The sequence below is a fragment of the Gobio gobio genome, assembly GCF_949357685.1.
Source record: "Gobio gobio genome assembly, chromosome: 13".
NCBI classification, from domain to species: domain Eukaryota; kingdom Metazoa; phylum Chordata; class Actinopteri; order Cypriniformes; family Gobionidae; genus Gobio; species Gobio gobio.
This window is the reverse complement of record NC_137106.1, coordinates 49,516,909-49,542,158: the sequence shown is the minus strand read 5'-3', so window position 1 is coordinate 49,542,158 and position 25,250 is coordinate 49,516,909. Positions and strand designations below refer to the sequence as shown.

Genomic DNA, 25,250 nt, shown 5'->3' with positions numbered 1-25,250 from the left:
TTTACATGTTGTGATGTGTGTAGTTACATTGTGTACTAAGACCGACGGAAAATGAACAGTTGTGATTTTCTAGAACGATGTGGCAGGAACTAAACTCTCATTCCTGCGTAATAATCAAGAGCTGTGAGCTGTCCCATGAGTGCAGCGGCGCAATTATATTACAAAGCGCCTAAAAATAGTCCCAGTTCTCTCTGTGTGAGCCGGTTGTCACGTTGGTTATGTTGACAGAAGTTAACCTATTATCAGGCGCTGTGTAATATCATTGCGCCACTGCACTCAGGGGACGGCTCACAGCTCTTGATTATTACGCAGGAATGATCATATAGTTCCTCGCCATATCTGCCTAGAAAATCACGGCCTTAGTACACAATATAACTACACACTTCACAACATGTAAATAGGAAAATATTGCCGTTATTTTATCTCTTATTGAGCAGTAGGCTAGCTGGAGCCATTTACCTCCAGTCTTTGTGCTAAGCTAGGCTAGCTGGAGCCGTTTACCTCCAGTCTTTGTGCTAAGCTAGGCTAGCGGTGGGTGCTTCAGACACAGTTATGGCGGAGATGAGAATGGTGTGTATGGACTTATCTAACGATACAGTGAATAAGAAAGTCACAAAAAGTCGGCGTGTTCCTTTAAAACTATCTAAATGCCTGTAAGAATAAAATGTAGTGCTTTTAAATGCTATTTAAAGCTTTAATTTTCAAAACAACAACTAAACACATTCAGTTCCCCACGGAAACCCTGAAAAAACGGCAAATATGAACACTTTTATCATGTTTATCATGATCAAACTGGATTTTGGGTTGTGTGCTATCGTTCCAGAGAGGCGTGTCACAGTCTATAGGAATGCCAGATTTACATTTCGCTGCTTGTTGTAGCACCGGCATATAACAAATAAACATTGAACTTTGTTGAGGAGGTCAGAGGCTATTTGCCCCATTCACAGAAAGTCCTGGCCCGCACTGGCCTGACGGTGGAGAAATGTCTATTGACCCGGCCTATTCATCCAGCCAGTCCAGGTCCAGACCCAGGAAAGACTTTATTATTACTCCAGAGTAAAATTCCAACTCTGTGTCCACGCTAATGTCCTGCTTGGCTTTAAAAAGGATGACATCCTTGTGTTGTCCATTTAAATCGATTACACAATGAAAGGGCTCCAGGTTTGGCCTCTCAGAGGAACGTCTAATTCTCCGGCCAATTGTGTTGGAGCCGGGGTGGCACTCGCAGGGGAAGGTCTGAGCGTCGATGCACAGGTCTCTCTCTCCAGCTTTGAAGAAGAACAGGTACCTGGCATCGTCATGAAAGCCCTGCATCATGGCCCTCCCCTCGGCTGCTGGGACTACCTTACCGTGGAAATCACACACCACGTCTCCTTTAGAGAATGGTCGGGTTGCAACCACTCCTATAAAAATCAAGAGAACAATACATTTTAAAGGGTTAGTTCACCCAAAAACGAAAATTCTGTCATTACTGACTTCCCCTCATGTCGTTGGACACGCGTAAGACCTCCGTTCATCTTCAGACACAAATGAAGATATTTTAGTTGAAATCTGATGGCTCTGAAAGGCCTCCATTGGCACAATGCACTTTACACTCTCAAGACCCTTAAAAGACACTAAAGACGTCGTTACAAAGTCCATCTCACTACAGTGGTTCTACAATAACTTTATGAATCGGCGAGAATAGTTTTTGTGCGCAAAAAAACCCTAAATAACGACTTATATAGTGATGACGATTTCAAAACACGGCCTCATGAAGCTTCGCAGCGTTATGAATCAGTGAGTCGATTCATGATTCGGATCGCGTGTCAAACCACCAAACTGCTGAAATTTGGTGATCCAAACTGCTGAATCGACTCGCTGATTCATAACGCTTCGAAGCTTCATGATGCCTTGTTTTGAAATCGTCATCACTATGTAAGTCGTTATTTAGGGTTTTTTGCGCACAAAAACTATTCTCGCCGATTCATAAAGTTATTGTAGAGCCACTGTAGTGAGATGGACTTTGTAACGACGTCTATAGTGTCTTTTAAGGGTCTTCAGAGTGAACCGTGCATTGAGCCAATGGAGGCCTTTCAGAGCCATCAGATTTCAACTAAAATATCTTCATTTGTGTTCTGAAGATGAACGGAGGTCTTACGGGTGTCGACACCCGTAAGACTAAAAAATACTATTCAGTATTTTAGTTCTTGCTGCAGCTAACGGTTGCTAAAAATGCACATTTAAAGTGATGCACGATTCAAGATAAATTGAGAATCACGATTTTTTGGGTGTAACATGGAGATTGCGGTTCTCCCACGATTCTGATGGAAAAAAATAAACAAAATAAAGAGGTTCTGAAAAAAGTGGTCATTGCTTTAGTCTATTTTAAAAGGTATATTAAAAATAGTCACTAGCCCCTTTCACACAGCAATCCCGGGCAAATTACCGGCAAATACACAAATATGCTGTTCACACAAGCAACGGCGTTCTGGCAATTTACCGGTATTTTTGAAAAGGTCCCGTTCACACATGATCTGTTACCGGTAATTTCCCAGTAAAGACTGTATGTGTGAAAGGGGCTAATTCTCATTCAGTCGCCACTTGTTCCGTTATTGGATGAATGGCCGTTTGTGAATAAATCATAAACACTTTTTTTTAAACCACTCACTTGTCGCCACCTTCTGGCGTAACGATAAGCAATACAATACATACAAGCGTCAATAAAGTTTAACCTCTTATCCTCTGGGACCATTTTTGGGGATTTCTGCCTGGATTTGGCCGACCCAAATGTAAAAGCTTCCCATACACACAAACAGTAAATACACAATACTGGTGTCATTTTACAGGAAACCCTTTGAAGTTTCATAAACCACTGCTAAAAGTGATAAACATGTGAGTATGTGTTGTCTGAGCTGTTGTCTGAGCCAGAGCAACTATGAATCAAATTCTAAAGCTTGGATTAGCCTGGACTTTTGTAATATAACTCAGATTGTATTCGTCTGAAAGAAGAAATGTCATACACACCTAGGCAGTGTTGGGCAAGTTACTGAAAATTTGTAATTAGTAATTAGTTACAGTTACTAGTCACTTCTTTTAAAAGTAATTGAATTACTGTATATCAAAAGTAATTAGTTACTAGGGAAAGTAACTTTTAAGTTACTTTTATGTCTGCTTTTTAAATGTAAATATGAACAGTACTGACCAGTCAAACACAATAAACATAATTTTTAGACCTATTTATTGTAATCAACAGGGCAAAAGGACAGAAGCCGTTCCTTCTGCGCAGCTGGGAGAGTATAGCCTGGGAGAGTTATGGCCTTTTTACACCTGCTCACTTCATTCGTTTTCTCTGACCAGATATCCATCCAATTGTGAAAAGACCAGACTATGAAATGCCTTCCGAGATTTTTTCAAGACGGATTTAAATCCGATTACTCAAACAAACCAATTCTGAAGGTGCAACACGCGTCGCCGCAAATGAGTAAAGCAAGACAACACGCAAACTAATGCCAGTGAAACTGAAAGTAAGCGAAGTCTTAGATGCTCAAAAACACGATAATCTTCATTAAAACTAATGAGGCTAAATCATCTTAGCAGTGCATAGTTCGCCCTCTCATATTGCGGTCTTTGATCTTTTAACTGCTCATATCTTTGGCTTTCATTGACGTGAACTCCGTTAAATGTTCATATAGCACGGAAATTGAAGATGGGATTTACAGTATATTAATTTTGCGGAGAGGTCTATGGTAAGACAACCTGCATGGGTTTTTTTTAATAAATTTTTTTAGATTGTGTAGCCTGTTTCATTTGCGAGCGCATACGCCTACCTCAACTTATACAACAATGCATTTTTACTGTGGTGGTGGTGGTGATAGTAGTTTAAACTAACATTGTGATGCTTGAAGTGTTTGATATCTATGGATTTTATTATAGGCAAGACAAGTCAAGTGTTGATTTGAGAGGCTAAAGCGTTGGGTTAACTCGCTGTCAGCCGACGGGCTGGTAGTCACTTTAAAAAAATAACTAACAAAGTTATTTCATTTTAAAATTTATTTAATTCAATTTATTTTTCTAAATTAACTTAATAAAGAAACAAAATGAAATATAACTACTTTGACATTAAAAACAAAAATGAACCATTTTAATGGCTGCAACAATGTGTAATAGGGAGGATAAAAAAGCACGGGCCAGGCTAGGAACAAGATCTGAGCTTCTCGTCTGCAAGCGTTCATTTTTCACAAAAGAGAGTAACGCGCAGTAATTGTAATTGTGTTACTTGATTAAAAAAAATATTTAGTTATTTTGTAGCGCGCTACTCCCAACACTGCACCTAGGATGACTTAAGTTGAGGGTGAGTAAATTATGGGCTAATTCTCATTTTTGGGTGAACTTTCCCTTTAATATAAATAGTAATACTCTTCCCGAGACGCAAGAAGAAAGCGAATATATATATATATATATATTTATTTTTTACTAAGGAAAATGACTGAAATAGTAACTCACAGTGACTTGGATGAGTTACTTTAATCGGATTACTGGTTTAGAAATAGTAAAGCGTGAGATTACTCGTTACTGGAAAAAAGTAGTCAGATTAGAGTAACGCACATCACTGGTCATAACTAGGTCTTGTTTAAGAAAATGGTATCGGATCAGTACATGGGTTCAAGTACTCGCCGATACCGATGCCAGAATTTGTTGTGGTATCGGTGATATTTCCGATACTACCTGTAGTTTCGGAACAACTCTAGTGGACACCTGTCAATCAATGGGCAGCAACAAAATACGAGCTGTTCGCGCTCCGCTTATGTGAAACGAGCATAAAAAGACAGCAAAATCATGGTAATTTAGGAATAAGATCAAGTCTGTGTTTTGAATCGAGAGTGCAATCTTTTAACGATTAATCATGGGATGGTATTTTCCCCCTTACAAAGAAAATGAAAGCTTTTCTTACCTATCCCTTGCTCGCCACCAAAGTCCTTCATGGCAAGGCCTGTCCAGGCCTGCTCAGACACAGATTTTATTATGACCCGATCCGTCTCAATGGTGTATGTAAGAGCTGGTTTCCACAACTTCTCGATCTCTTCTGGCTTCGGATGGTTGGACTTCCACCCCTCCTTCTCTATCAGCTTCGACACCTCTGCGGCTGTAGCCTTGTGGTGTTTGAAGTGCGCTGAAAGAAAGAATTAAATAACTTTACACATGCGACTCACTTATCTCAGTGAATCAATGGCCTAGTTTGTGTCGAGTTGAGTGTGTATTGATGGATTTGGAGACTTACACAGCAGATATTCCTCTCTCTGGGTGAACTGGATGACTCGCCACTTGTCATAAAAGCTGCTGTCTTTAGGAAAGCCTGCCTCGATCCGCTGCTTTTTTGTTGGTGGCTGGCCCTCCAGCAAAACCGGGAATTTGGCCACAAAGGCAGGAAAGTCCTTTCGGGAAGCTTGTAGCTCCATGCTGGAACTCAGTTCAGCTAAGGAGATGTTGTCTGAAGAAGTGCTGTGTAAGTGAGGAATACAAGGTTAAACATAGAAGACAAATTAGGACTTGCTAAACAGCTGTACAAATTCTTTGTGATGTGTAGGGGTGACCCCAAATAGTTGAAGATTTGACGTTTCGATAGGAGGAGCCTGGTTCGACTACCAATCTCACAGTCAAATCTTCACAGAGGTGTTAAAGGATTAGTTTACTTTTAAATAAACTTTTGCTGATAATTTACTCACCCCCATGTCATCCAAGATGTCCATGTCTTTCTTTCTACAGTCGAAAAGAAATTAAGGTTTTTGATGAAAACATTCCAGGATTTTTCTCCATATAATGCCCTTCAATGGGCTCCAAACGGTTCAGTTTCAGTGCAGCTTTAAACAATACCAGACGATCAGTTTCTGCGAGAAACCGAGCAGTATTTATGCTATTATTTTACCTCTTTTCAGACGAGCGTGATCATCTCTGAGCTCCGCCATAACTTCCGCTAAGTGAGGTCAAAATACGAGCCTGGTCATAGATATATCGACCGTAGATGCCTCATTCTATTGATACGTGCAAGCGCTAATGAGGCATCTACGTATACATCTATGACCACGCTCGTATTTTGACCTCACTTAGCGGAAGTTATGTCTGAGTTTAGAGATGATCACGTTCGTCTGATAAGAGGTAAAATAGTAGCATAAATACTGCTCGGTTTCTCGCAGAAACTGATCGTTTCGCTAGATAAGACCCTTATTCATCATCTGGTGTCGTTTAAAGCCCTTTGAAGCTGCACTAAAACTGTCATTTGGACCGTGAACCGTTTGGGGCCCATTGAAGTCCATTATATGGAGAAAAATCCTGGAATGTTTTCATCAAAAACCTTAATTTCTTTTCGACTGCAGAAAGAAAGACATGGACATCTTGGATGACATGGGGGTGAGTAAATTATCAGCAAAAGTTTATTTAAAAGTGAACTAATCCTTTAAGAAACGAGGATCATGCCATTTTGCCTATATGGGGGTGTTCAATAGCCCCTTATGGAGATTACTCCACGCTGTTTACAGTAAGGTTTTTTAATAGTTTTTCCATTTAAATATGCGCTAAATAATTCTGTGACTTGATTCTGACTCATTTCGTTTTTATTCATTAGAAAGGTATATTCTGTTCTAATGTAATTCTGTAAATTCATTTGATTGTTTTTCAGTGCATTGATGTTGCGCTGTATTTAGAGCCGCTCGCACAGGCAATTTAGCCGGTTTAATTAGATTTGCCGACACGTGAAATTCAAATCCTGTCTGCAGTGTGAACTTTCTGCAGTTAGTTTTTTGATTTATTGAGCCAAAATTAGGGATGCACCGAATCCAGATTTTTGGGGTTTGGCCGAATACCGAATCCACTGGTTAAGATTCGGCCGAATCCGAAACCGAATACCAAATCCTACTCCCATCCTCAGTCCATTATCACAGTAAACACATTAATTAAGTAAACAGCAATGGAAAAGCTTACTGTGTGGGACCATTTCGACAGAAAAATACAGCAGTAGTACAAGCTCCTGACTGGTGGAAAGCAAATGAACGGCGCTTCCCGAGGCTGGCCGCTCTAGCGAGGCGTTATCTCTGTATTCTCGGGACATCAGTGCCATCTGAAGCCTTGTTTAAGGCTTTTAATAGTGTGGTTTTGGTCAAGTTTACTAAAGTAAACATTGACGCGTATGTTCTTCTCGCCGCTGTTTCCTGATGGTTTATAGAAAAATTACCCCGAGTCGTCCTCTGTCGTTTCAAAGAACAACACAACGGAGAGCGCAGGAGGTGCGCGCTCTCAGCCGAGGCTCGCGCGCTGCGGAGACAGAAGGATTGAGGTTGTTTTCTGCCGCGGGTTTAACTGTCAACAGGCTGCCCTCCAGACTAACCCACATCACTTAGACATGTTACTTAAAAAACAAACAAACAAACAAAAAACATACAAGGTGTAGATTGAGGTAGCCTAGGCCTTCTATTTTTATTTGACCAAAAAAAAAAAAAAAACGATTCCGGTTCTTCAAAGCTCACGGATTCAGTGTATTTTCGTTTTGTCATCTTAATTTGGTTATTATTTAAGTGAAAAATATTTAGTGTAGGCCTATGTATTTTATTCTTTTTATTTATATTTTATCTGATCTATATGTCTGTAGATTCCTTCACGCACAACTCGTATTATCTCGGATGTTTCATACGCAAATGTTTTAACAGCGGCTGTTGTTTAGGGTCCTTGTCATCACGAGACAAATCGGACTGAACATGTAGCTCGACTTGAATCGCCTTCTTTTGACTTAAAGTAGCTACTGCCACGTTTTCTGTTCATGAGTTCCATTTTCACTTTCAACGGCGGCATCATTACGTTCGACCCGCGGGGCGCGCATAGTGCAAGCCTAGGGTTCGGGTTCGGTGGAAATAAATTCTGAGGTTTGGCAGAAACCGAACCCGAATCCTGGATTCGGTGCATCCCAAGCCAAAATGTTTTTGTACATTTTCTTCTATATCGTTGTGTGATGTTTTGTACATCAGGGCTTTAAAATGTTGTGAGGAATCGGTTTACATCCGGGGGTCGCCAACTAGCGGACTCCGGTCCGAATCCAGACCGTGAGATGCGTCCATCCGGACGGCGAAGCCTTTTGACATAATGAAATAAATAAATGCCAAAAGAAAAAAAGAAAAAAATCACATTTATATCAGGCAGCTCAGTAGAACCGTTGCGACGACAGTTAACGTTACTATGCTCACTGTTGCTGCGTTCAGACGCGCGGTCACGCATGCAGTGAAGAAGAGACTGAGCAGAAAGCGGCACGCAAAAACAATGGCATTTTCAAAAATTTGGAAAGTTGACGCTGAAAACCGAGTTTTCCGAGATGAATGGGTGGAGAAATGTTTTATTTATTTTTTTTAAATATCGCATTTATTCTTCCTGCATCCTGTACGAGGCTTGTGTGTCTCATTTGCTCTGATTCTGTTGCGGTTGTCAAAAGTGGAAACATTAAATAAAATGTTTCTTGCACTTTTAAATTTTTCCAACACTTTATTTTTGCCTGTTTGTGTTTCTGAATGATATTGCTAACGATACTTTACCAGTGCAATTTGAAGCACAGAAGAGAGCAGTGTATCTAATTCAATATTAGATACATTTAGTTAAGTAGAGACTATACATTAGGGATCGACCGATATGGATTTTTTAGTGCCGATACCGATTTTTTTTCATCAGCCTTAGCCGATGACCGATACGGGCTGCCGATTTTCTTGAGCCGATACTGCTTTTGCTCCCTCAATTTACAACATAAAAATGACACAATGATCATGATGATAATTTAAAATTTACAATTTAAAAAAGGAACATTTATTGAACTAAAAGAAACAATATTTAACAAATAGTAAAAACAGGTGAGGTAGAACAAGAAAAAAAAGAGTTCAGTGGTGAAAATAAATTCTGAAAATAAATATTTAAGCATAAATAAAATAATTACACTATTGCACACAGTATCAACAAGCAAGCAGCATAATAAAGTGCACACTGACTGTACTATACTTCATTTTAAAACTATTTACAACCTAGTCCTTGAAAAATGCTGGGTTAAAAATAACCCAAGTTGGGTTGAATATGGACTAACCCAGCAATTGGGTTGTTTTGACCCAGCGGTTGGGTTAAATGTTTGCTTAAAACAACCCAATTGATGGGTTAGTCCATTTTCAACCCAACTTGGGTTATTTTTAACCCAGCATTTTTTAGAGTGTAGGTGCACTTCACTTAATCTCTTGTAGAGCGACACCAGCGGTAATTCAGGAAAAAATCTCCCAATGCTCCACGTGATACTTCAGTCTTTCCACCTTTTGCCATCGTGTCAATTCTCAATTGATTTTGATTAATATGCGCGAGGGAGGGAGAGCAAGACAGTTTGAAGACGGTGAGAGCTGCCCTGTGGACGCCTGTCTGTAAATAATGCAGGGAAAAAAATATTGGTGAACGCAGCAGCCTTGTATCGGCAAATATCGGCCCGATATATCGGCCTAACACTACTATACATGTGAATAAACATAAAATGATTTTTTTTTTTTTAAACCAGGGGGGTTTGCGTTCATTGATTGTTACTATTTATCTCAGTTCAGCCGGGAAAAAAGCACTTTAGTTGCTAGTAATGTTGAAATGAATGTATTTTCAGTGCAGATTTAGAGATAAAGGCATTTTTATTTCATCATATTTTTGTCAGACATGGTTACTGGTTGAATTTAGATATTTTGTACTGCTTAGAGCACCTTTAAAAGACATAACAGAACAACATCAAAATGAGATCAATTTTGTGAAGGATTACCTATGTTTGCTTTAGCAATATGAACAGACATGTGTCCATATGAGAACATTATATTTTGCTCAATTAAGAACAAAAGTTATCTACACTAATTTCTTTAGTCTGGCAATAAAGATAAATGATTGTTTTTAGGTATATAATTGTCCAGACCTCAGCCGGTGAGGAGGGACTTCATTTACTGGACCTCAAGCAATTTTAGTTGAAGACCCCTGGTTTACATGATGCAAATCCTAAGATGGGGACACCCCTAGTGATGTGTTACGTTCTTGTTGGATGAAGAAACCTACCCCGCCAAGGAGTCCAGCAGCACAGCTGCGTCCACAATATCCTGAGGCTGGGCCACATCAGAGAAATTGGTCAGGTAATAACTTATGGCGTCCCGTTGGTGCGCTGGGAGCTGTTGTGCAGCCGCCCCAATAACCCTCCGCACATCCTGACTCATTATAGGGGGCAGTTTATACCTGCAGTAAGAAAACATGACATGAAGTGTTAACCTGTGACTGACAGGATGTAATAATGTGTATCCGTTTAAATTGGAGCACATGGATCTGTGTAGGCACGTACATTTCATGGAGGCGATGCATGTCTCGTGAGACAGAGTGAAGAGCATCGCCGGTCGTCGAAACAAAGAAACTTTGGCAAAATTTTTCCAGCACAATGTTCCCAGGCCTGATGTGCTTATAGTACAGCTGAAAGCACTGTGGAAAAAGACCAGAGTTATTGGATGTAAACCACTGGTGGTAAGCAATCTACTGGGTAGAGATGCACCGATCGTCCGGCCAGGGATCGGACGATTTTCCACATGATCGCCCCGGATCCTTCACTCTAGTGATCGAACGATATATCGATTTACCAATATTTTCCCCGATATTTAAAGGGTAACTTCAGTGATTTAGCATTAGGCTTTGTATCAGTAGAAACCCGGTAGTATATTCCAGTGTTTCCCAACCGGGGTGCCGTGTGATGAGATATAATTCAAATAATTATCTCTTTATAAACTTTGTTCAATGCATGCGAGTGCTGCCGTATGTTCGAATATGACCAGTAATTTTCGCCGTCATCACCCGGGTTTAGTGCCAGAAGACGTGAATGAGAAGACTCGCGCGCTGTGAGAAAATTTGTCTCTGTGCACTCATCCGAAAGCACCACACGTCTCACAGCGCGCAAATATTGAGTTCTCTTTCAAGTCTTGCTCTTGAACGGACAAACTCACACAAAAAGTATGTCAACATGTCCATCTTGATGAGTATTCTAGCAGACATAGTCTGTATATGCCTTAAGTAAACTTTATACAGTCGAGAAAGACGACGCATATCCGAGCATTAGGTCTTAAAGGGGCAGTAGCCTTTACTGCTGTTTGTTTAATGTCAAACAACAAAAGACAAGGACATCACTCACCGCTCTTGATTAGCTTTTGTAAGTTTAATAGGATTAATCTTTAATTTATACACTCAAATATGCAATGCTATTTTACATTCGATCAATTTCTGTATCTGAAAACTAATGTTAGACAAACCTGAAAATAGTTTATTTTATTAGTATCTTTACTCAATAGTATTTATTTGTGCTGCTGCTTGTATTTAAATTATTTGTTCTTATTAGTTTTTTTATTTTTTATTTGACACTAGTCCCTTTTTTCCCTGAACATAGCAAATACTGAACCGTAACGAAACCGTGAACCTAAAACCGTGATACAAACCGAACCGTGAGCAATCTGTACCATTACACCCCTAGCGTAACGTATGATGGGGGTGCCACAAAATGGAGAACATTTTCAAAGGGTGCCATGACCGAAAAAAGGTTGGAAAACACTGGTATATTCAAATTATGGTACTTTCCCCCCATATATCCCCCTGAGATGAGATAATTATGCATTTTATTTCTGGAAAAATTCCTCCGATGACGCAAATATCGTCATTTTGCGTCATCGGAGGATTTTTTTGGCCAGAGGCTAAAACTACAGCCACTAGATGGAGCTGTTCCGCATGTTTTCAACCCGCCCATAGGGGAGAGATCTCACGCACAGAATGTAAGACACAGACGGCCGCTCGGACAATCATAATAATGGAGCGCGGTGCAGAGTAAAGAGAGTGTTTCAACTTTTCAATTAATTCCTGTGATATTTTAGCTTCCACATGCGATCTGAAAACGTGCCAGACTGGCGCTTAACGTTACCTCAGCTCTGCTCAGCTCGAATGAAATCTGACTCCTGCTGCGTCTGTGACGTGACTTTCGTTCGGCTCACTCACACTTTATTGAAAAGACACGTTCAGTTTTTAATTGAAGTGTTTATTCTCTAACTGAACGAAATGATTGTATTACTAAGAAGATCAAAACGACGGTGTACGGAGTGGCCTCGTAGGGCAGCGAAGCAAGTGCATTCTGGGAGTTGTTGTCTTTCATCCACATGAGACAAAAATACATTCTAGAAGGCACCAAATTCAAAAATAATTTCACATTTCTACGGCATAAATGACCCAGTTTAAATACAAAGCTTAATGCTAAATCACTGAAGTTACCCTTTAAGCATTTTACCATAATCGGATATCGGTTTTGTAATATCGGATTTACCGATAAACGGCGCCATCGTGTGGGCGTTTTGAGAATTGCGCGCAGGATCGCCATTGCAGCGCATCTAAGGCGAGACAACGACGTGCACAGGTAAAGTATACTCGCCTGCTTGCTGTAATTAGTCAACTTTATTTAACATAAGTCATTAATACACAAATTAGATGTTAGATAAATGCCTGAAATCTAGCTAGTTTATTCAGGATTTGACGGTTTATTTTACATGCTTCCGTGAGCTCGTCTCTCTTAGAGTGAATAATCTGTCACGTCCTGTCCAAATACAGATGCAACTTTGCATGAATTAAATAATACAGCCATGAATGAGCACATGCTGGAAATAAAGGCGCTGAGTTTAATTCTCTCTCTGTTGTCTATGCTCATCATTAGTCTCGTGAAGTCGTCTGTATTTCGGGTTGATGCACAGGAAATGCTCCACGGCCACTGCATATAACTTTAACAAGATTCACTTGTTTAAAACACCGTAATTAATTATATAAACATTAATTCACTAATAAACATCGAAGTAAACAACTCTATGGATATTAATTATTTATTATCTCGGCGAACGATCGCAGTTTGAGTAGTTCTGTGTAAATGCAGATAAACATCAGTTTGTCAGCAGATATTTCATAATCTAGAACGACAAAAACATTAATAATTCTAATACAACTTAACATCCCATTCGAGAAATGCAATAAAATACGATGTTTTGTTTGTTATATTCCAATATTCCAGAGAATATTATTCAGTTATTTAACATTATCCAGCAAATTATTCTTCACTCTTTAACCTATTAAACAGTTTATAAATCTACTAGAACTGTAGTTTAAAATTAAGCATTACATTTCTGCAAAGTTGATATGACTCTTTAAGCAAAATTAAAGAGCAAAATAAATGTAGAATGTGTAATGTTTTCAAATGGAGAAAATTGATTATTGTTAACTTTAGTGTTGCTGCTGATGCTTTTTATAAATACAATTATTTTTATTAGATTCAATAGATTCATTTTTATTTTATTTCTCATTTTTATTAGAAATTATTACATTCAAATTAACATGAAAGACTACTAATTTTTCTAAAAACACTTTTTTAAAGATTATAACGGTCTTTAAAAAAAAATGTATTCCCCCCAACATTCGTTTTATTTATTTAATTATCTATATATTTATTAATCCAGGAATATGTGGATTTATGTATTTGTTTATTTGTTTCATATTTATTTATTTAGAATTTTGTTGATTTTTTCCATTTAATTATTTATGTATATATACATATTTATTTATTTTGCAGGTTTCGTCCTCCATAGTGGTGCAGCAATTTCTTTGCCAAAAAAAAGGAAGGGTTTATTTAAATTTCATTTGATTAAAAAATAAATGAATGTTTTATGCCTTCATTTGATTACCAGAAAAACTAAAATATACAGCACAGAAGAAAAAAAAAACATTTAATTATTGTATCTATTATACATGTTTATTTCATACATCTCTTTGCACTGTTTCCACAGATTAGAAACCAATTTGTGGTGGTGGGCGGGCGGGGAATTTGGGGTTGGTGATTGGCACAAATATCGATTTATTTCGATCTTGATTCAGTATCAATTCATATGTATATAGCCTACTGTACATATAAGGAAAAATAAGTTTGCCTTTTTAGCACTATTTCAAACTATTTTAAATGATATTTGCTCACATTTATTAATATTCACTTGTGTGTGCGTGTATAAGTATCATTAAAAATATTAGGATGGAAGTTATTAATGTTTTAAAATTTCACATTTAAAGAAATCTAGTGTTTGATCACGTCTAAATGTATTTAAATGCAAAACCTTAAAATAAGTAAGCAGTTATGATCTGTAATTTTTGAGCAACTAGACTAGATACATGTATAACCATACAGACACCTATAGTGGGTAAACCATGGCATTACAAATGAAATTAATTATTTTTCCAGACACATAATGACTCTAATTTGCATTGGATTTCTCCATTTTAACATTAAATACTACAATAATTGTAATATAAATAAGAAAAAATATATTAGAAGTATTTATTTTTATTTAATTCATTAAATGGACATTAATGGACTATAATTATTGCACAAATAATAGGCCTATTTAGTACCAAAAAATATTAAATAAATATAATTAAACTAAAATATAGAACATTTATTTAATTGAAAAATAGTTAAGGAGTATGGTCACATTTGACCACCAATGAGTACAAGTGTAACCAATAAGGAGGAATACCTGAGGGCTAAATACAAGAAAAACATTAACATTAATGTTAAGATGTTGCATCTCCATCACTCTCCATAATAAAATGATACTGTAAATGTGGTTGACGTAATAAGCAATGCACACAATGCTGTACTGTTTACCAAAACTTGCCGCAAACGCCTGAATAGTGAAGCTGTCGTCTATGCATTCAAACTTATTGACCCAGCGCTAGAAGTATTGAGAGCTCCGTGAACCACGTGACCGTGAGATGAGAACATGTCGCCTCTGGCTTTAACTAGTATGCCACATTAGCGCCAAAACGCTATTTATTGTTTGAATTCCGTATTAAAACTTTTAAAAAATGTAAAAGCTTAGACTTTGCTTCATAACAAAAGCAGGTTTGGCGTTTGAGGTTTGAGAGCGAGAGACGCGCGTGAGTGACAGAGAGACGGAGGGAGAGCAGGCAAAGAAAGTGCAGCTGAACGAATACGCTGCGTGTTTTAAATAGGGTAAAACAAAGGGAAAAAAAAGAATAACAACACGCAATACGTGGCGGCCGGTGTTGATTCGGTGGCGCATCGCCACGAATTAGTCTGTGTGGGAAACACTGCTTTGTTTTATTGCATTTATTTGTGCTGTTGTTTTAAAATGTGTTCAGTTGTTATTTTATTACTTTTTACTTGTTTTTTTTTATGAAATAAAAATTTTGCATTGCAGAAAATATAACATTTTGTTTGTATATGCCGTCAATAATAGTCACACTTACAATTTTTTTGTTTATTCGGTCAAGCAAAATGCAATCGGTGCATCTCTACTAATGAGTGCATCATACTAAAACTTACAGCTTCCTCCTCTTTCATCAAGGCAATTTGCACATTAGCAGTTCTCTCACTCCTCACGCGGACCACCACCCGGCCTCCATGTGCAATCCTCTCCACCCAGTCTGCGTCCTGGAAAACATGGATACATTTCATTTACTATTGCACACGTTCAAATAAATATTATATTATATATTTGTGCTGTGAATCGATAAAAAACCCCCCCCAACTAATTAATCAAATTTTTTCTGCAATTAATCATGATTAATCACAATTAAAAAACATTGGAGTTTTTAATATTTTGATATTGTAATAATTTCAGTTACTCTCCAAATTAATGAAGAAACAATTTAAAGACCACATATTTTAAATGTGTTGTTTTGTCATGTTTTTATGAATGAAGGCCAGTATCACTGATGTCTCTATGAAACATTAATGACGTTACATTACAGTATAACTGAAAGCTACCAATTTCAACATATTAGGCTTTAAAAATAAAACGTTTAATTTAAGTGAGCTAGAAAACAATCTTTATATAAACCCAAAATAATAAATGTTATATTTACCCGTGGCCTTCCCTGTTAGACATATACAGAAATGTAATAGTTATCAAACACCTTTCTTAACTGCATAAATAATAAATTAAATATAGATGAATCATCATTAAAGCTACAATTTTCTCTGTTCCCGTTGTTCTGTGATGAACATTAATGACAGACATTATCAGTGCTCCTGTCACTTTAAGATCTACCTCAGCCGAACATGACACGAATCTCATTTCCTCAAAAGTTAATTTAAGACGTTATTTAACTCATGTAAGACTCCTATTATGAGAATACTCAACAAAACTGTCATTTTGGCAAAATTCTCTGTGTTGTTGTTATTTTTTGTTCAAGAGCGAAAGAGACCTTGATGTGTGCACGAGACTGGCGCAAATCTTTCTGTGCGTCAAGTGTGTGTGTGTGTGTGTGTGTGTCTCAATCCGCTCCCTAGTTCAGTAGTCAGGGCACTGATCAGGGAGTCGCCACATTCATGTACACGATATACTGATTCACCACCTAGGAACATAGGGAGCTCTGTCAAACACACACACACACACGTTGGGTTTTCATGTTTTATGGGGACTTTCCATAGGCGTAATGGTTTTTATACCGTATAAACTGTATATTCTATCCCCCTACACTGCCCCTGCCCCTAACCATCACACACACACACACACTGCCCCTACCCATCACAGGAGACATTCTGCATTTTTACATTTTCAAAAAACATCACTTAGTCTGATTTATAAGATGTTTTCCTCATGGGGACCTAAAAATGTCCCCAAAAGGACGAGGATTTCGGATATTGCCATCTTTGTGGGGACATTTTGTCCCCATAACGTAGGGATTACCAGTCCCCACACACACACACACACACACACACACACACACACACACACACACACACACACACACACACACACACACACACACACACACACACACACACACACACACACACACACACACACACACACACACACACACACACACACACACACACACACACTCTCTTGTGTCTTGTTGCACTGATGATTTAAAAGCATTTACATGAATATATTAGTGATTCACGATATTGGCACGGCATCGGAATCGGCCGATAAACGCTTAACCCAGGGCTGTACATGTGTGTGTGTTTGTACAGCTACAAAAAAAAATTTAAATAATAAAAATAATAATAATAATAATTCGGTCTGTGTGAGGAATAGATTTACCCCAGTAGCACGAGTGCGATACAGTTTAGCATGTGAGAGAACTCGTTTGAGTGAAGGCAGAATTTGTTTTGTGCTCGTGTGACTAATCTAGAGCTGCATGATTGACTGAAATTAAACCAAAATCGAGATTTGTCTTTGTGAAATTATGAAAATCGCTTCAATTTTTAAATAAATAAATAAATATATGTGCAGATGAAGCGCAGCACTGTTCAGGGCGGATCGATCGGTTCGCAATAAATGCTGCTCTATCTCTGCATGCACTGTGAGATGGAGTCATTGGCATTTTAGTTCGAAAAGGGGCACGGTTTGCATGAAAGATTGCTAATGTAAAAGCTGTCAATCAGACTCTGAAGGAGGTGGCGCTCGAACTGTCCCGCGATTCACGTAAATATGAAAGCAACACGGACTCGGGTGCGCATTTGTTCAGGAAGAAACGTAACCTGCATTTGTGTTTTAGCATATTACAATGTATTTAGTTCAATAAAACACATGTAAGGGATGATGTGTTGATGATTTACCTTGGATAGGAGTGTATTCGCGCATATGCGTGCAATCAGGGCAACAAATGAACTTTGTGCGACGCACATACAGTAAACCCAAGAGTTGTTTACTCAGCTGCGCATAATAGCACCAAATTCATAAAAACAATATATTTACTGCAGTGTTTTCTATTTACTGGGGTGGGTTTAAATAAGTTGACTTCTACCCACTCCTTTTCGAGCAACAGTTGGAATTGTGATGTTAAAGTATGATGAATTTAACTAGTTGTAGGCTACAGACTAATCAAAATGCTTCTTTATCGCTTTTATGTGTCTTTATATATTGCTCGAAATAAAATCAATTCATATTCATCATATTCCATCATCCGCTGTGCACATTTTTGATGACGTAAGATGAACAAGTGCACCAAGGTTTGATAGAATCAAGTTGAGTGAAGAATCAGGTTGCAACGGACATGACCACAGCAAACGTGCCCAGTGTTAAAGCCCTTAATGTGGATTAGAAAAATCAACAACCTCTTTCCAAACTTCTAATGAGAAGCGTTTACAAACCTGTTGTCCAACAAAAGAGAACATTTAATCGAGTGTTTGAAAAACCTCCTTTTGTTATCGGACAGGCTTCACATCACAGAATGAGGCAGAAATTATATTATAATATTCTGTAGTACAGTGATAGATTCGCGGTGTAGAGACGTGTACAGTACTTTTTTCTTTCTTCTTTCTTTTACATAAGATAAAATAAGACAAAAATGAAGACATTACAGTCACACATTTTATCATAATTTAATATTTTATTATAAAACCTTAGACCTTTCTAATAGTTTGTATTCTGTAAAATATAATAATAATAATAATAATAATAATAATAAGTTATTATTATTCTTAAATATTTGTATTGTATAGCACTTTTCATTAGCATTTTTCAGACATGGTAACAATTTTGTGGGCTGTGCTACAAAACTTTCAACCTCTGTAGCACCAGTGCTATGTGCAAAAAAAGTTAACGTACAGCCCTGGCTTAACCCTCTGGGGTTCTTCATTTATGGGTCACACTCAGGACCTTCGGGTCAAAAATGACCCCCATAAGAAATGAATGGGAAATTGGCAAAAAATATGTTTTTTTGTGCATACAATCTACAAATCAGCCAGGATGCAGAAAAAAGGACTCAACAGTGAAGGGGTGAATCTCTAAAACATCAAGAGTGCAAAACAGACCAAAAAAACACACACACACACACACACACACACTTATAGACACAAAAACACACGCACACACAAATGAACACGTGCCATTCCAAAAGCTAATTGTGTGTGTGTGAGTTTTTTTTGTCTGTTTTGCTCTCTTGATGTTTTAGAGATCTTCACTGTTGAGTCCTTTTTTTCTGCATCCTGGCTGATTTGTAGATTGTATGCATCCCTAATATACATCATTACAGTTTTTTACAATCGCTATGACAATTTTTTCAATACTTTTAACAATTTTCCTAAACTCTTAACGCAGTTAGCACAACATCTGTCTGTGTAGGCTATACAATTAACACATTTATTGTTGCTTTTACACAAAATGCATAGTGTTGCTGCCTTCAAAGTGAACTCATGTATTCAGCTTAATATGGTTCACAGTTAAAATATAAATATATATGAGGTTAAAAATCATATGTTTGAGGCAAATAGTATCTCATGGCCAATAAATAATAATTTCATGTTTATTTCTTTCTGTTAAAAACTTTGTGAGAGAAGGGGGGAACTTATTTTTTTGTTCCGTGTGGAAATTATAATTGTTGCTATGTGGACGCTGTATGGGTGCACTCGCTAAGATCAGTGAGATATGTGCTGCGGCTTGCGAGGCGGCTGTCTGAAAGCCACGGAAGATTGCAAGGTTATCTTTAAGTTTGACGTTGAAGTGTGAAGATGAAACACCCTTAAGTTTACCCTCTCGGGTTCATGCGGCCAATGAGGTATATTTTTCCTTCCTTTTCATTATATTTGTGTTACGTGACTGTGTGTGTGTGTGTAACAAGCTGATTACGATATTATTTTACATTGCATAAATGTATCTTTTATTTTTATATGTAATTTCATCTTGTATTGTCTGCAAGTATGTTAAGAATTTAAGGTTAATTTACGTTTTCTGTGTTTATTTATAGCAGTTCTGACGGCAATGTGGAAATGTGGCAATAAGGAAGCATGTAGAGACATGTTTGAAGACGTTGTCACTTGACTTGAGCCTTTATTAAACTTCGAGGGAGTAACACATAGTTAACACAAATTTAAAATGCTTTAACTTATTTTACGCACAAGTTTAACTAAGATCAAAACACTGGATTTTTACTGCCAAATTTACCAATGCTTTAACACTGCATGTCAGAGCAGATAACACATGTTCTAAACATAACCTTATAGGCTAAAGTCAGGGTAAATATTGGTTTATATTGTGAATTGAAACATAAATATATCCCCTGTATTTTATTCCATTGGTACTGCCAATGGTTAATTGTAGGACCAATTGTGTACCTTTAAAAAGGTACAGTTATGCGTTGTGTTCCCCAAGGAACAAAATTGCACCATTTGCTAAACCCAACAAAACAAAAATGTGGACTCTTCAAAAGACACACAATCTATGATCAATAAAATATACTGTCTATTGTATAAGGGCAGAGCTGACACATACAATAATGCAGTTTCTGTAATTCCATCTAGTGTTGGTGTTTTTATGACATTGTGCTATGATTGACTGAATGTTCCTGTTGGAAGAGAACATGTGTTAGGGTTTTGGTAGAAATAGTGTGTTAGTGTCAGGGCTTAAAAACGGAAAGAAATATCAATCGGTTCACTCTGAGCAGAATCGATATTTTAGCGTTTGCGTTCCTCATTAAACATTACTGTTCCGAAAACGGTTTGATTTGAAAAAATAACAGTTAATAACTTTATTTTAATTCAGCCTATACTTTAAACAAATATGTATAAATAAAGACTTATTTTCACTCAATAATAATATAACGCATGATAATTAAACTTGAATATTTATTTCATAACATTTTTAAAACCACAACAGAAATACATGCATTAATTACAAAGCATAAACAGCGGGACAAATATTGACCTGTTTTAATGGAGCGGAAAGTGTTGCCCTCTATATGCCTTTTCTTTTCAGAAGAGTGATAACATTCTTTGTACATAACTTTTTTTTCAACACGACTTGTTTTAAAAATTGCATGAATAAAGAATAAATAAACTGGATAATACGAAGCATCAACCTTCTATATAGAAAACATTGACCTGTATTGGCAATCTGAAAGACTTTAGGAAAAATGTTTGATAGATGCTAGTAACCTACTTGGATAGGCTTAAACGAAATCCACAAACTAGCCTAAATCAGTCTATTTGAGCTTAAAGTCCGTACTACTTATTTAAACATACGAAAATAATGTCCTCCAATACCTGCGCTTTCATTGTAGACCTCAGCAGGGAAAGAAATGTACTTGAGGCATGTAAATGCACGTTACCGGTAGATTCATAGACGACATTTCACTCGCGCTTGATCCGTCAACGTCACATGCTGTACTACTCTATTCATGATTGGTCACTGCCAAATTAAAATATTAAAGAGAATGATAAAATAACGTTATTAACCGGTTAATGGTAATTTCAAATTAACATTTCTGTTCAGAACGATTCAAATTGATTTTGATTTCGTTTTCGTTTTTGTTCCTCTTAAAATTTCATTAGTTTCCGGTTTTCGTTTTCGTTTTCGTTCCTTGAACCGGTTCAGAGCCCTGGTTAGTGTACTATTGTATTTTGCAAATTAGTGTTGCAGTTTAGTTTACAATGTTTGATTTTGAGCATGAAATTAAATGTTCTGGCAATTGTGTGATGTAGGTGTGTTAAGAGTTTGAGAAACTAAAATTGTCATGAAAATCATAAAAAACTGTAAAGTAGATTAACTCACGGTCAATGCTTCAATCACTCCTGGACGCTGCATGTGACGGTAGACCAAGAGCGCCTCGAGGTAGTAGCGGTACAACGTCTTGTCTGAGCTTGAGAGCTCTGTGCCCCTCAGCAGATCCCCGTGGATCCTGAGGAAGTACGCCTTTACCACCCGCAAAATATTCTGGCAATCTCTAATGTCTGGAGTGAAGTCGACAAACCTGTGATGGGATTAAACACAAACAAGACGGGTTATTAAAGACCCCACCCACGTGATTGTGCGAGGAAGCAACAATGAGCTAGCCTAGAAATCTAGACGCACCCTAGCGGCAGAAAATGTATTTTGCCGCGAGTGTAGTCTAGCAACTCTCGGTAGATCTGAGAGATGGAAAAACCAAACTCTGGTCAGGCCAATCACAGCGTGTGTAGAGTCGGTGGGCGGGCTGAACATAATGACGGCACGTCACGGCAGAGTTGCGGAGGTTCTGCGTGCTACTCGTAAACACAGAAGCTGGCGAACAGCGGTCTTTCGAACCGGCTTTGGCCGCGACTCTGGAAGTCTTGGAGTTCAGCTTTTCTTTGAGAAAAGAACAAAAGAACGGCACTGAAGTCATTCTTAAGAAAGGAAGATGTGTTCGAAGTTTTGCCGACCGGATACGGCGAAAGTCTATCAACTAACGTTAGCTCGGCTTCACCTTTTTCTTCGCTCTGATTGGTTGTGGCGCTCATGGCGCTGTCCAATTGCGTGCAGAGTGAATTTGAAAGACAGCCGTTTATCCCGCCCCTCGGATTGAGCCCTGTCAATGGTGAGTTTCCAGACCCAACATCTTGATGTGGGTCTGGCTTGTCAGGCTAACAATGAGCAACTATTAACCTCGAATTAGTGATGCACCGATCATGATTTTACATGGCCGATTCCGGGGTTTTTTTCAAGAAAACTGGCCGATTCCAATTCCCGATTTTTTTTTTTTACAGAATAAAAGAATTAAGGTATACATGAACAAGATGTTTATTTGGTATTTAACAGGCTAAATTGGCTTTTGGCTAATGAAAACAAGTCTGCAATCTGAAATTAACGGGAAATTGAATTGTAAATGAAAAGGCTGAAAGGTGAAATTAAAGGAAACAACTGCATATTCTGCAATCCAAACAAAGATGTTACTTAAATCAGCATTTGTTTTTAAATTCAGTGTAAAGAAAAAAAGTCTTTACCAGTGAAATTAAATAAAACCAAAGTATATAATTGTTCCAAAATGTTAAATCAAATAATTATTTGATAAAAAACTAAGATGCTACAGCAGGTGCTTTTTAAATCAAATTAAGTCAATGTCATTTTAAGGTAAAATAAAAAGGTAACACTTTAGAATAATGGTCATTAGTTAACATTAGTTAATGTATTAACTAACATGAACTAACCATGAGCAGTGCATTTGTTACTGTATTTGTTCATCTTTGTTAACGTTAGTTAATATAAATTCAGCTGTTCATGGTTTGTTCATGTTAGTTCACAGTGCATTAACTAATGTTAACAAGATTTTAATAATGCATTAGTAAATGTTGAAATTAACATTAACAAAGATTAATAAACGCTTTATAAGTGCAGTTCATTATTAGTTAATGTTAACTAATGTAGTTAACTAATATTAACTAATGACCATTATTCTAAAGTGTTACCAGATAAAAATGATCATCCTATAGGCTACAGAACTGATAGTATTTCATTTCTAAAGTGCAGCATGTTCTTCTTTAGGCTACAAAAATAAGTATTTCGGCTTTTTCACAAGTTAGTCTGTTTCGTTCTCAAACGATACAACACGTGAGAAGCTGAGCTGAACAAACGCTCACTATCTGCGCGTGTGCAGGGCGGAGAGGTGAGCTCGCGCAACTTCAGCTCGCGCAGGAAAGCGGCTCTTCATTCCCTTCAGCGTATCTCGTCTCTTCCCTCCGTTCTCCAGTTTCCGTTTGTAACACACAAGTGACATGTTCGTGTTCACGAATTATTGCAATATAGGCGTATGTGCACGCGGGCGCACTTCCGGAAAAATCGGCAGAAAAATACATAGAAAACTGGCTTTTGGCCGGTCAACCGGTGCATCCCTACCTCGAATCGCACACTTTGTCATTATAGGTCTTGGACACAGTCTTCCGCAGAGTCTTCAGCATGTCAGTGTAACCCTGGCATTTGGTCCAGAGCCGGGGTTTTTTTTTTTGCAGATCCAGTTTTACCGCCAAGCATTCCAAGAACCGTACAATGCTCTTGGTATAATGGGAAATGCTGGCAGGACACAAGCCAGTGCTCCGCAGCGCCTTCAGGAATTCCCGGGTCTCCGTGCTTTTGGACAAGAAGTCCAGAGACGGCTCTCTCGCCTTGGGCTGCACGTACCGCAGGAAACGGGACACGTTGTCCACCTTTGAAGGACGGTGAGAAAGAAGGGTCAGCTTTGAGATGATGACAGAACTGCTGAAATAGGTGTGCAAAGAGATCTTACCTCCCGTTGCCAGTTGGGGATCTTCTTCGAATGTAGGTACTTTTTAAAGTACACCAGGAGCTTGGCATGAGCGGGGAACTTGCCATCCAGACCCGCCTCTTCCATCGTTATCCTCACAGAAGAGGATGTGGATGGAGCAGGATCTGTGGAGGATGTGACGGTGGTGGCAATTTCAGCAGTGGCCGGCTCGGCTTCAGGATCCAGGACCATTTCGGACTCCTGGGGCTGGTTGATGATGAAAAAACCCCGCCGGAGAAACTCCTTCACCATGAGTATCAGAGAGCGCCTGTCGGGCAGGATCTTGCGGAGCTGCTGGTAATCCCAGGTCCTGTTTTCACGGACCCAGGCCTTGCTGGAAGTCTTGGCCCTCTGCACCTCATCCGCCCTTTCTTCAGGCGTTCTGCTTTTCATGCACGCCCGGGCCAGGTGAGCAGGGATGTTGTTCTGTGGCCTGTAGCACCTCAAACAGTGCACAATGTTGCGTGCAGGAGATCTTCTAGAAAAAGACATGATATAAAGAAATGCGATTAAAAAAAATAACTCAATAGGCAGCGGCAGAACAGGGCCTGCCCTTATGTAGGGCCCTATAATTTCCGCGATCACGGAATCGCGGACGGAATCGCGGAATTGGCATATTAATAGGGCTGGGCAAAAAAAATAGATTTTTCGATTAATCGTTTTTTTAAATGTGGTTGATTCAAAATCGATTCTCAAGGCCAAGAATCGATTTTTTTTCCCGGGGGTTTCCAGTTGATCCTGCCCGGTATCGCATATATGCTTGTTGTTAAGATAAAATCGAATGGCAATCGCATCTAAGGAAGGAACGCAAATAACAGATAGTGACGAAATATAATGCATCATCCGGGGCACGAATCAAAGCTCAGACGCCCCTGGAGGAAAAAGCCTCCATAAAAACGGACAGAGTCTGAATGACGGTCGGCTAAATCGCAAGAAATAGTTGTCCTTTACGGAAAATTGCTGAAAATCATCCAATAACCTTTTTATGTTTTAGAATAAGTGTATCAAAATATCCATAAAAACAAAATTGTATAGTATTTAACATAATTGTATGAATTTGAAATATAGAGATGGGTTCTGTTTTAATGTAGGCCTACACAAGTGTACCTAAAATTAAAAGAGTTTAATATACAGGTTTGTGGCTCTTAATTTCTTTTTAATTACCCACTTGTAAA

The 25,250-nt window shown here is 38.3% G+C and overlaps 1 protein-coding gene across 1 annotated transcript in view; it reads right to left on the bottom strand.

Moving 5' to 3' along the window:
* Window positions 1–681: 681 nt before the first annotated feature.
* The window catches only part of LOC307136441 (uncharacterized protein), a 38,091-nt gene continuing 13,522 nt past the window's right edge, over window positions 682–25,250 (bottom strand). The window contains exons 2-10 of the mRNA XM_079833464.1: window positions 24,058–24,553; window positions 23,670–23,977; window positions 21,591–21,789; window positions 15,410–15,517; window positions 10,349–10,482; window positions 10,072–10,245; window positions 5,261–5,481; window positions 4,934–5,152; window positions 682–1,403 (exon numbers count right to left, since the gene is read on the bottom strand). Of these exons, the coding sequence (XP_079689590.1) occupies window positions 1,000–1,403; window positions 4,934–5,152; window positions 5,261–5,481; window positions 10,072–10,245; window positions 10,349–10,482; window positions 15,410–15,517; window positions 21,591–21,789; window positions 23,670–23,977; window positions 24,058–24,553 (2,263 nt within the window). The 3' untranslated portion in view covers window positions 682–999. The remainder of the gene's footprint in view (window positions 1,404–4,933; window positions 5,153–5,260; window positions 5,482–10,071; window positions 10,246–10,348; window positions 10,483–15,409; window positions 15,518–21,590; window positions 21,790–23,669; window positions 23,978–24,057; window positions 24,554–25,250) is intronic.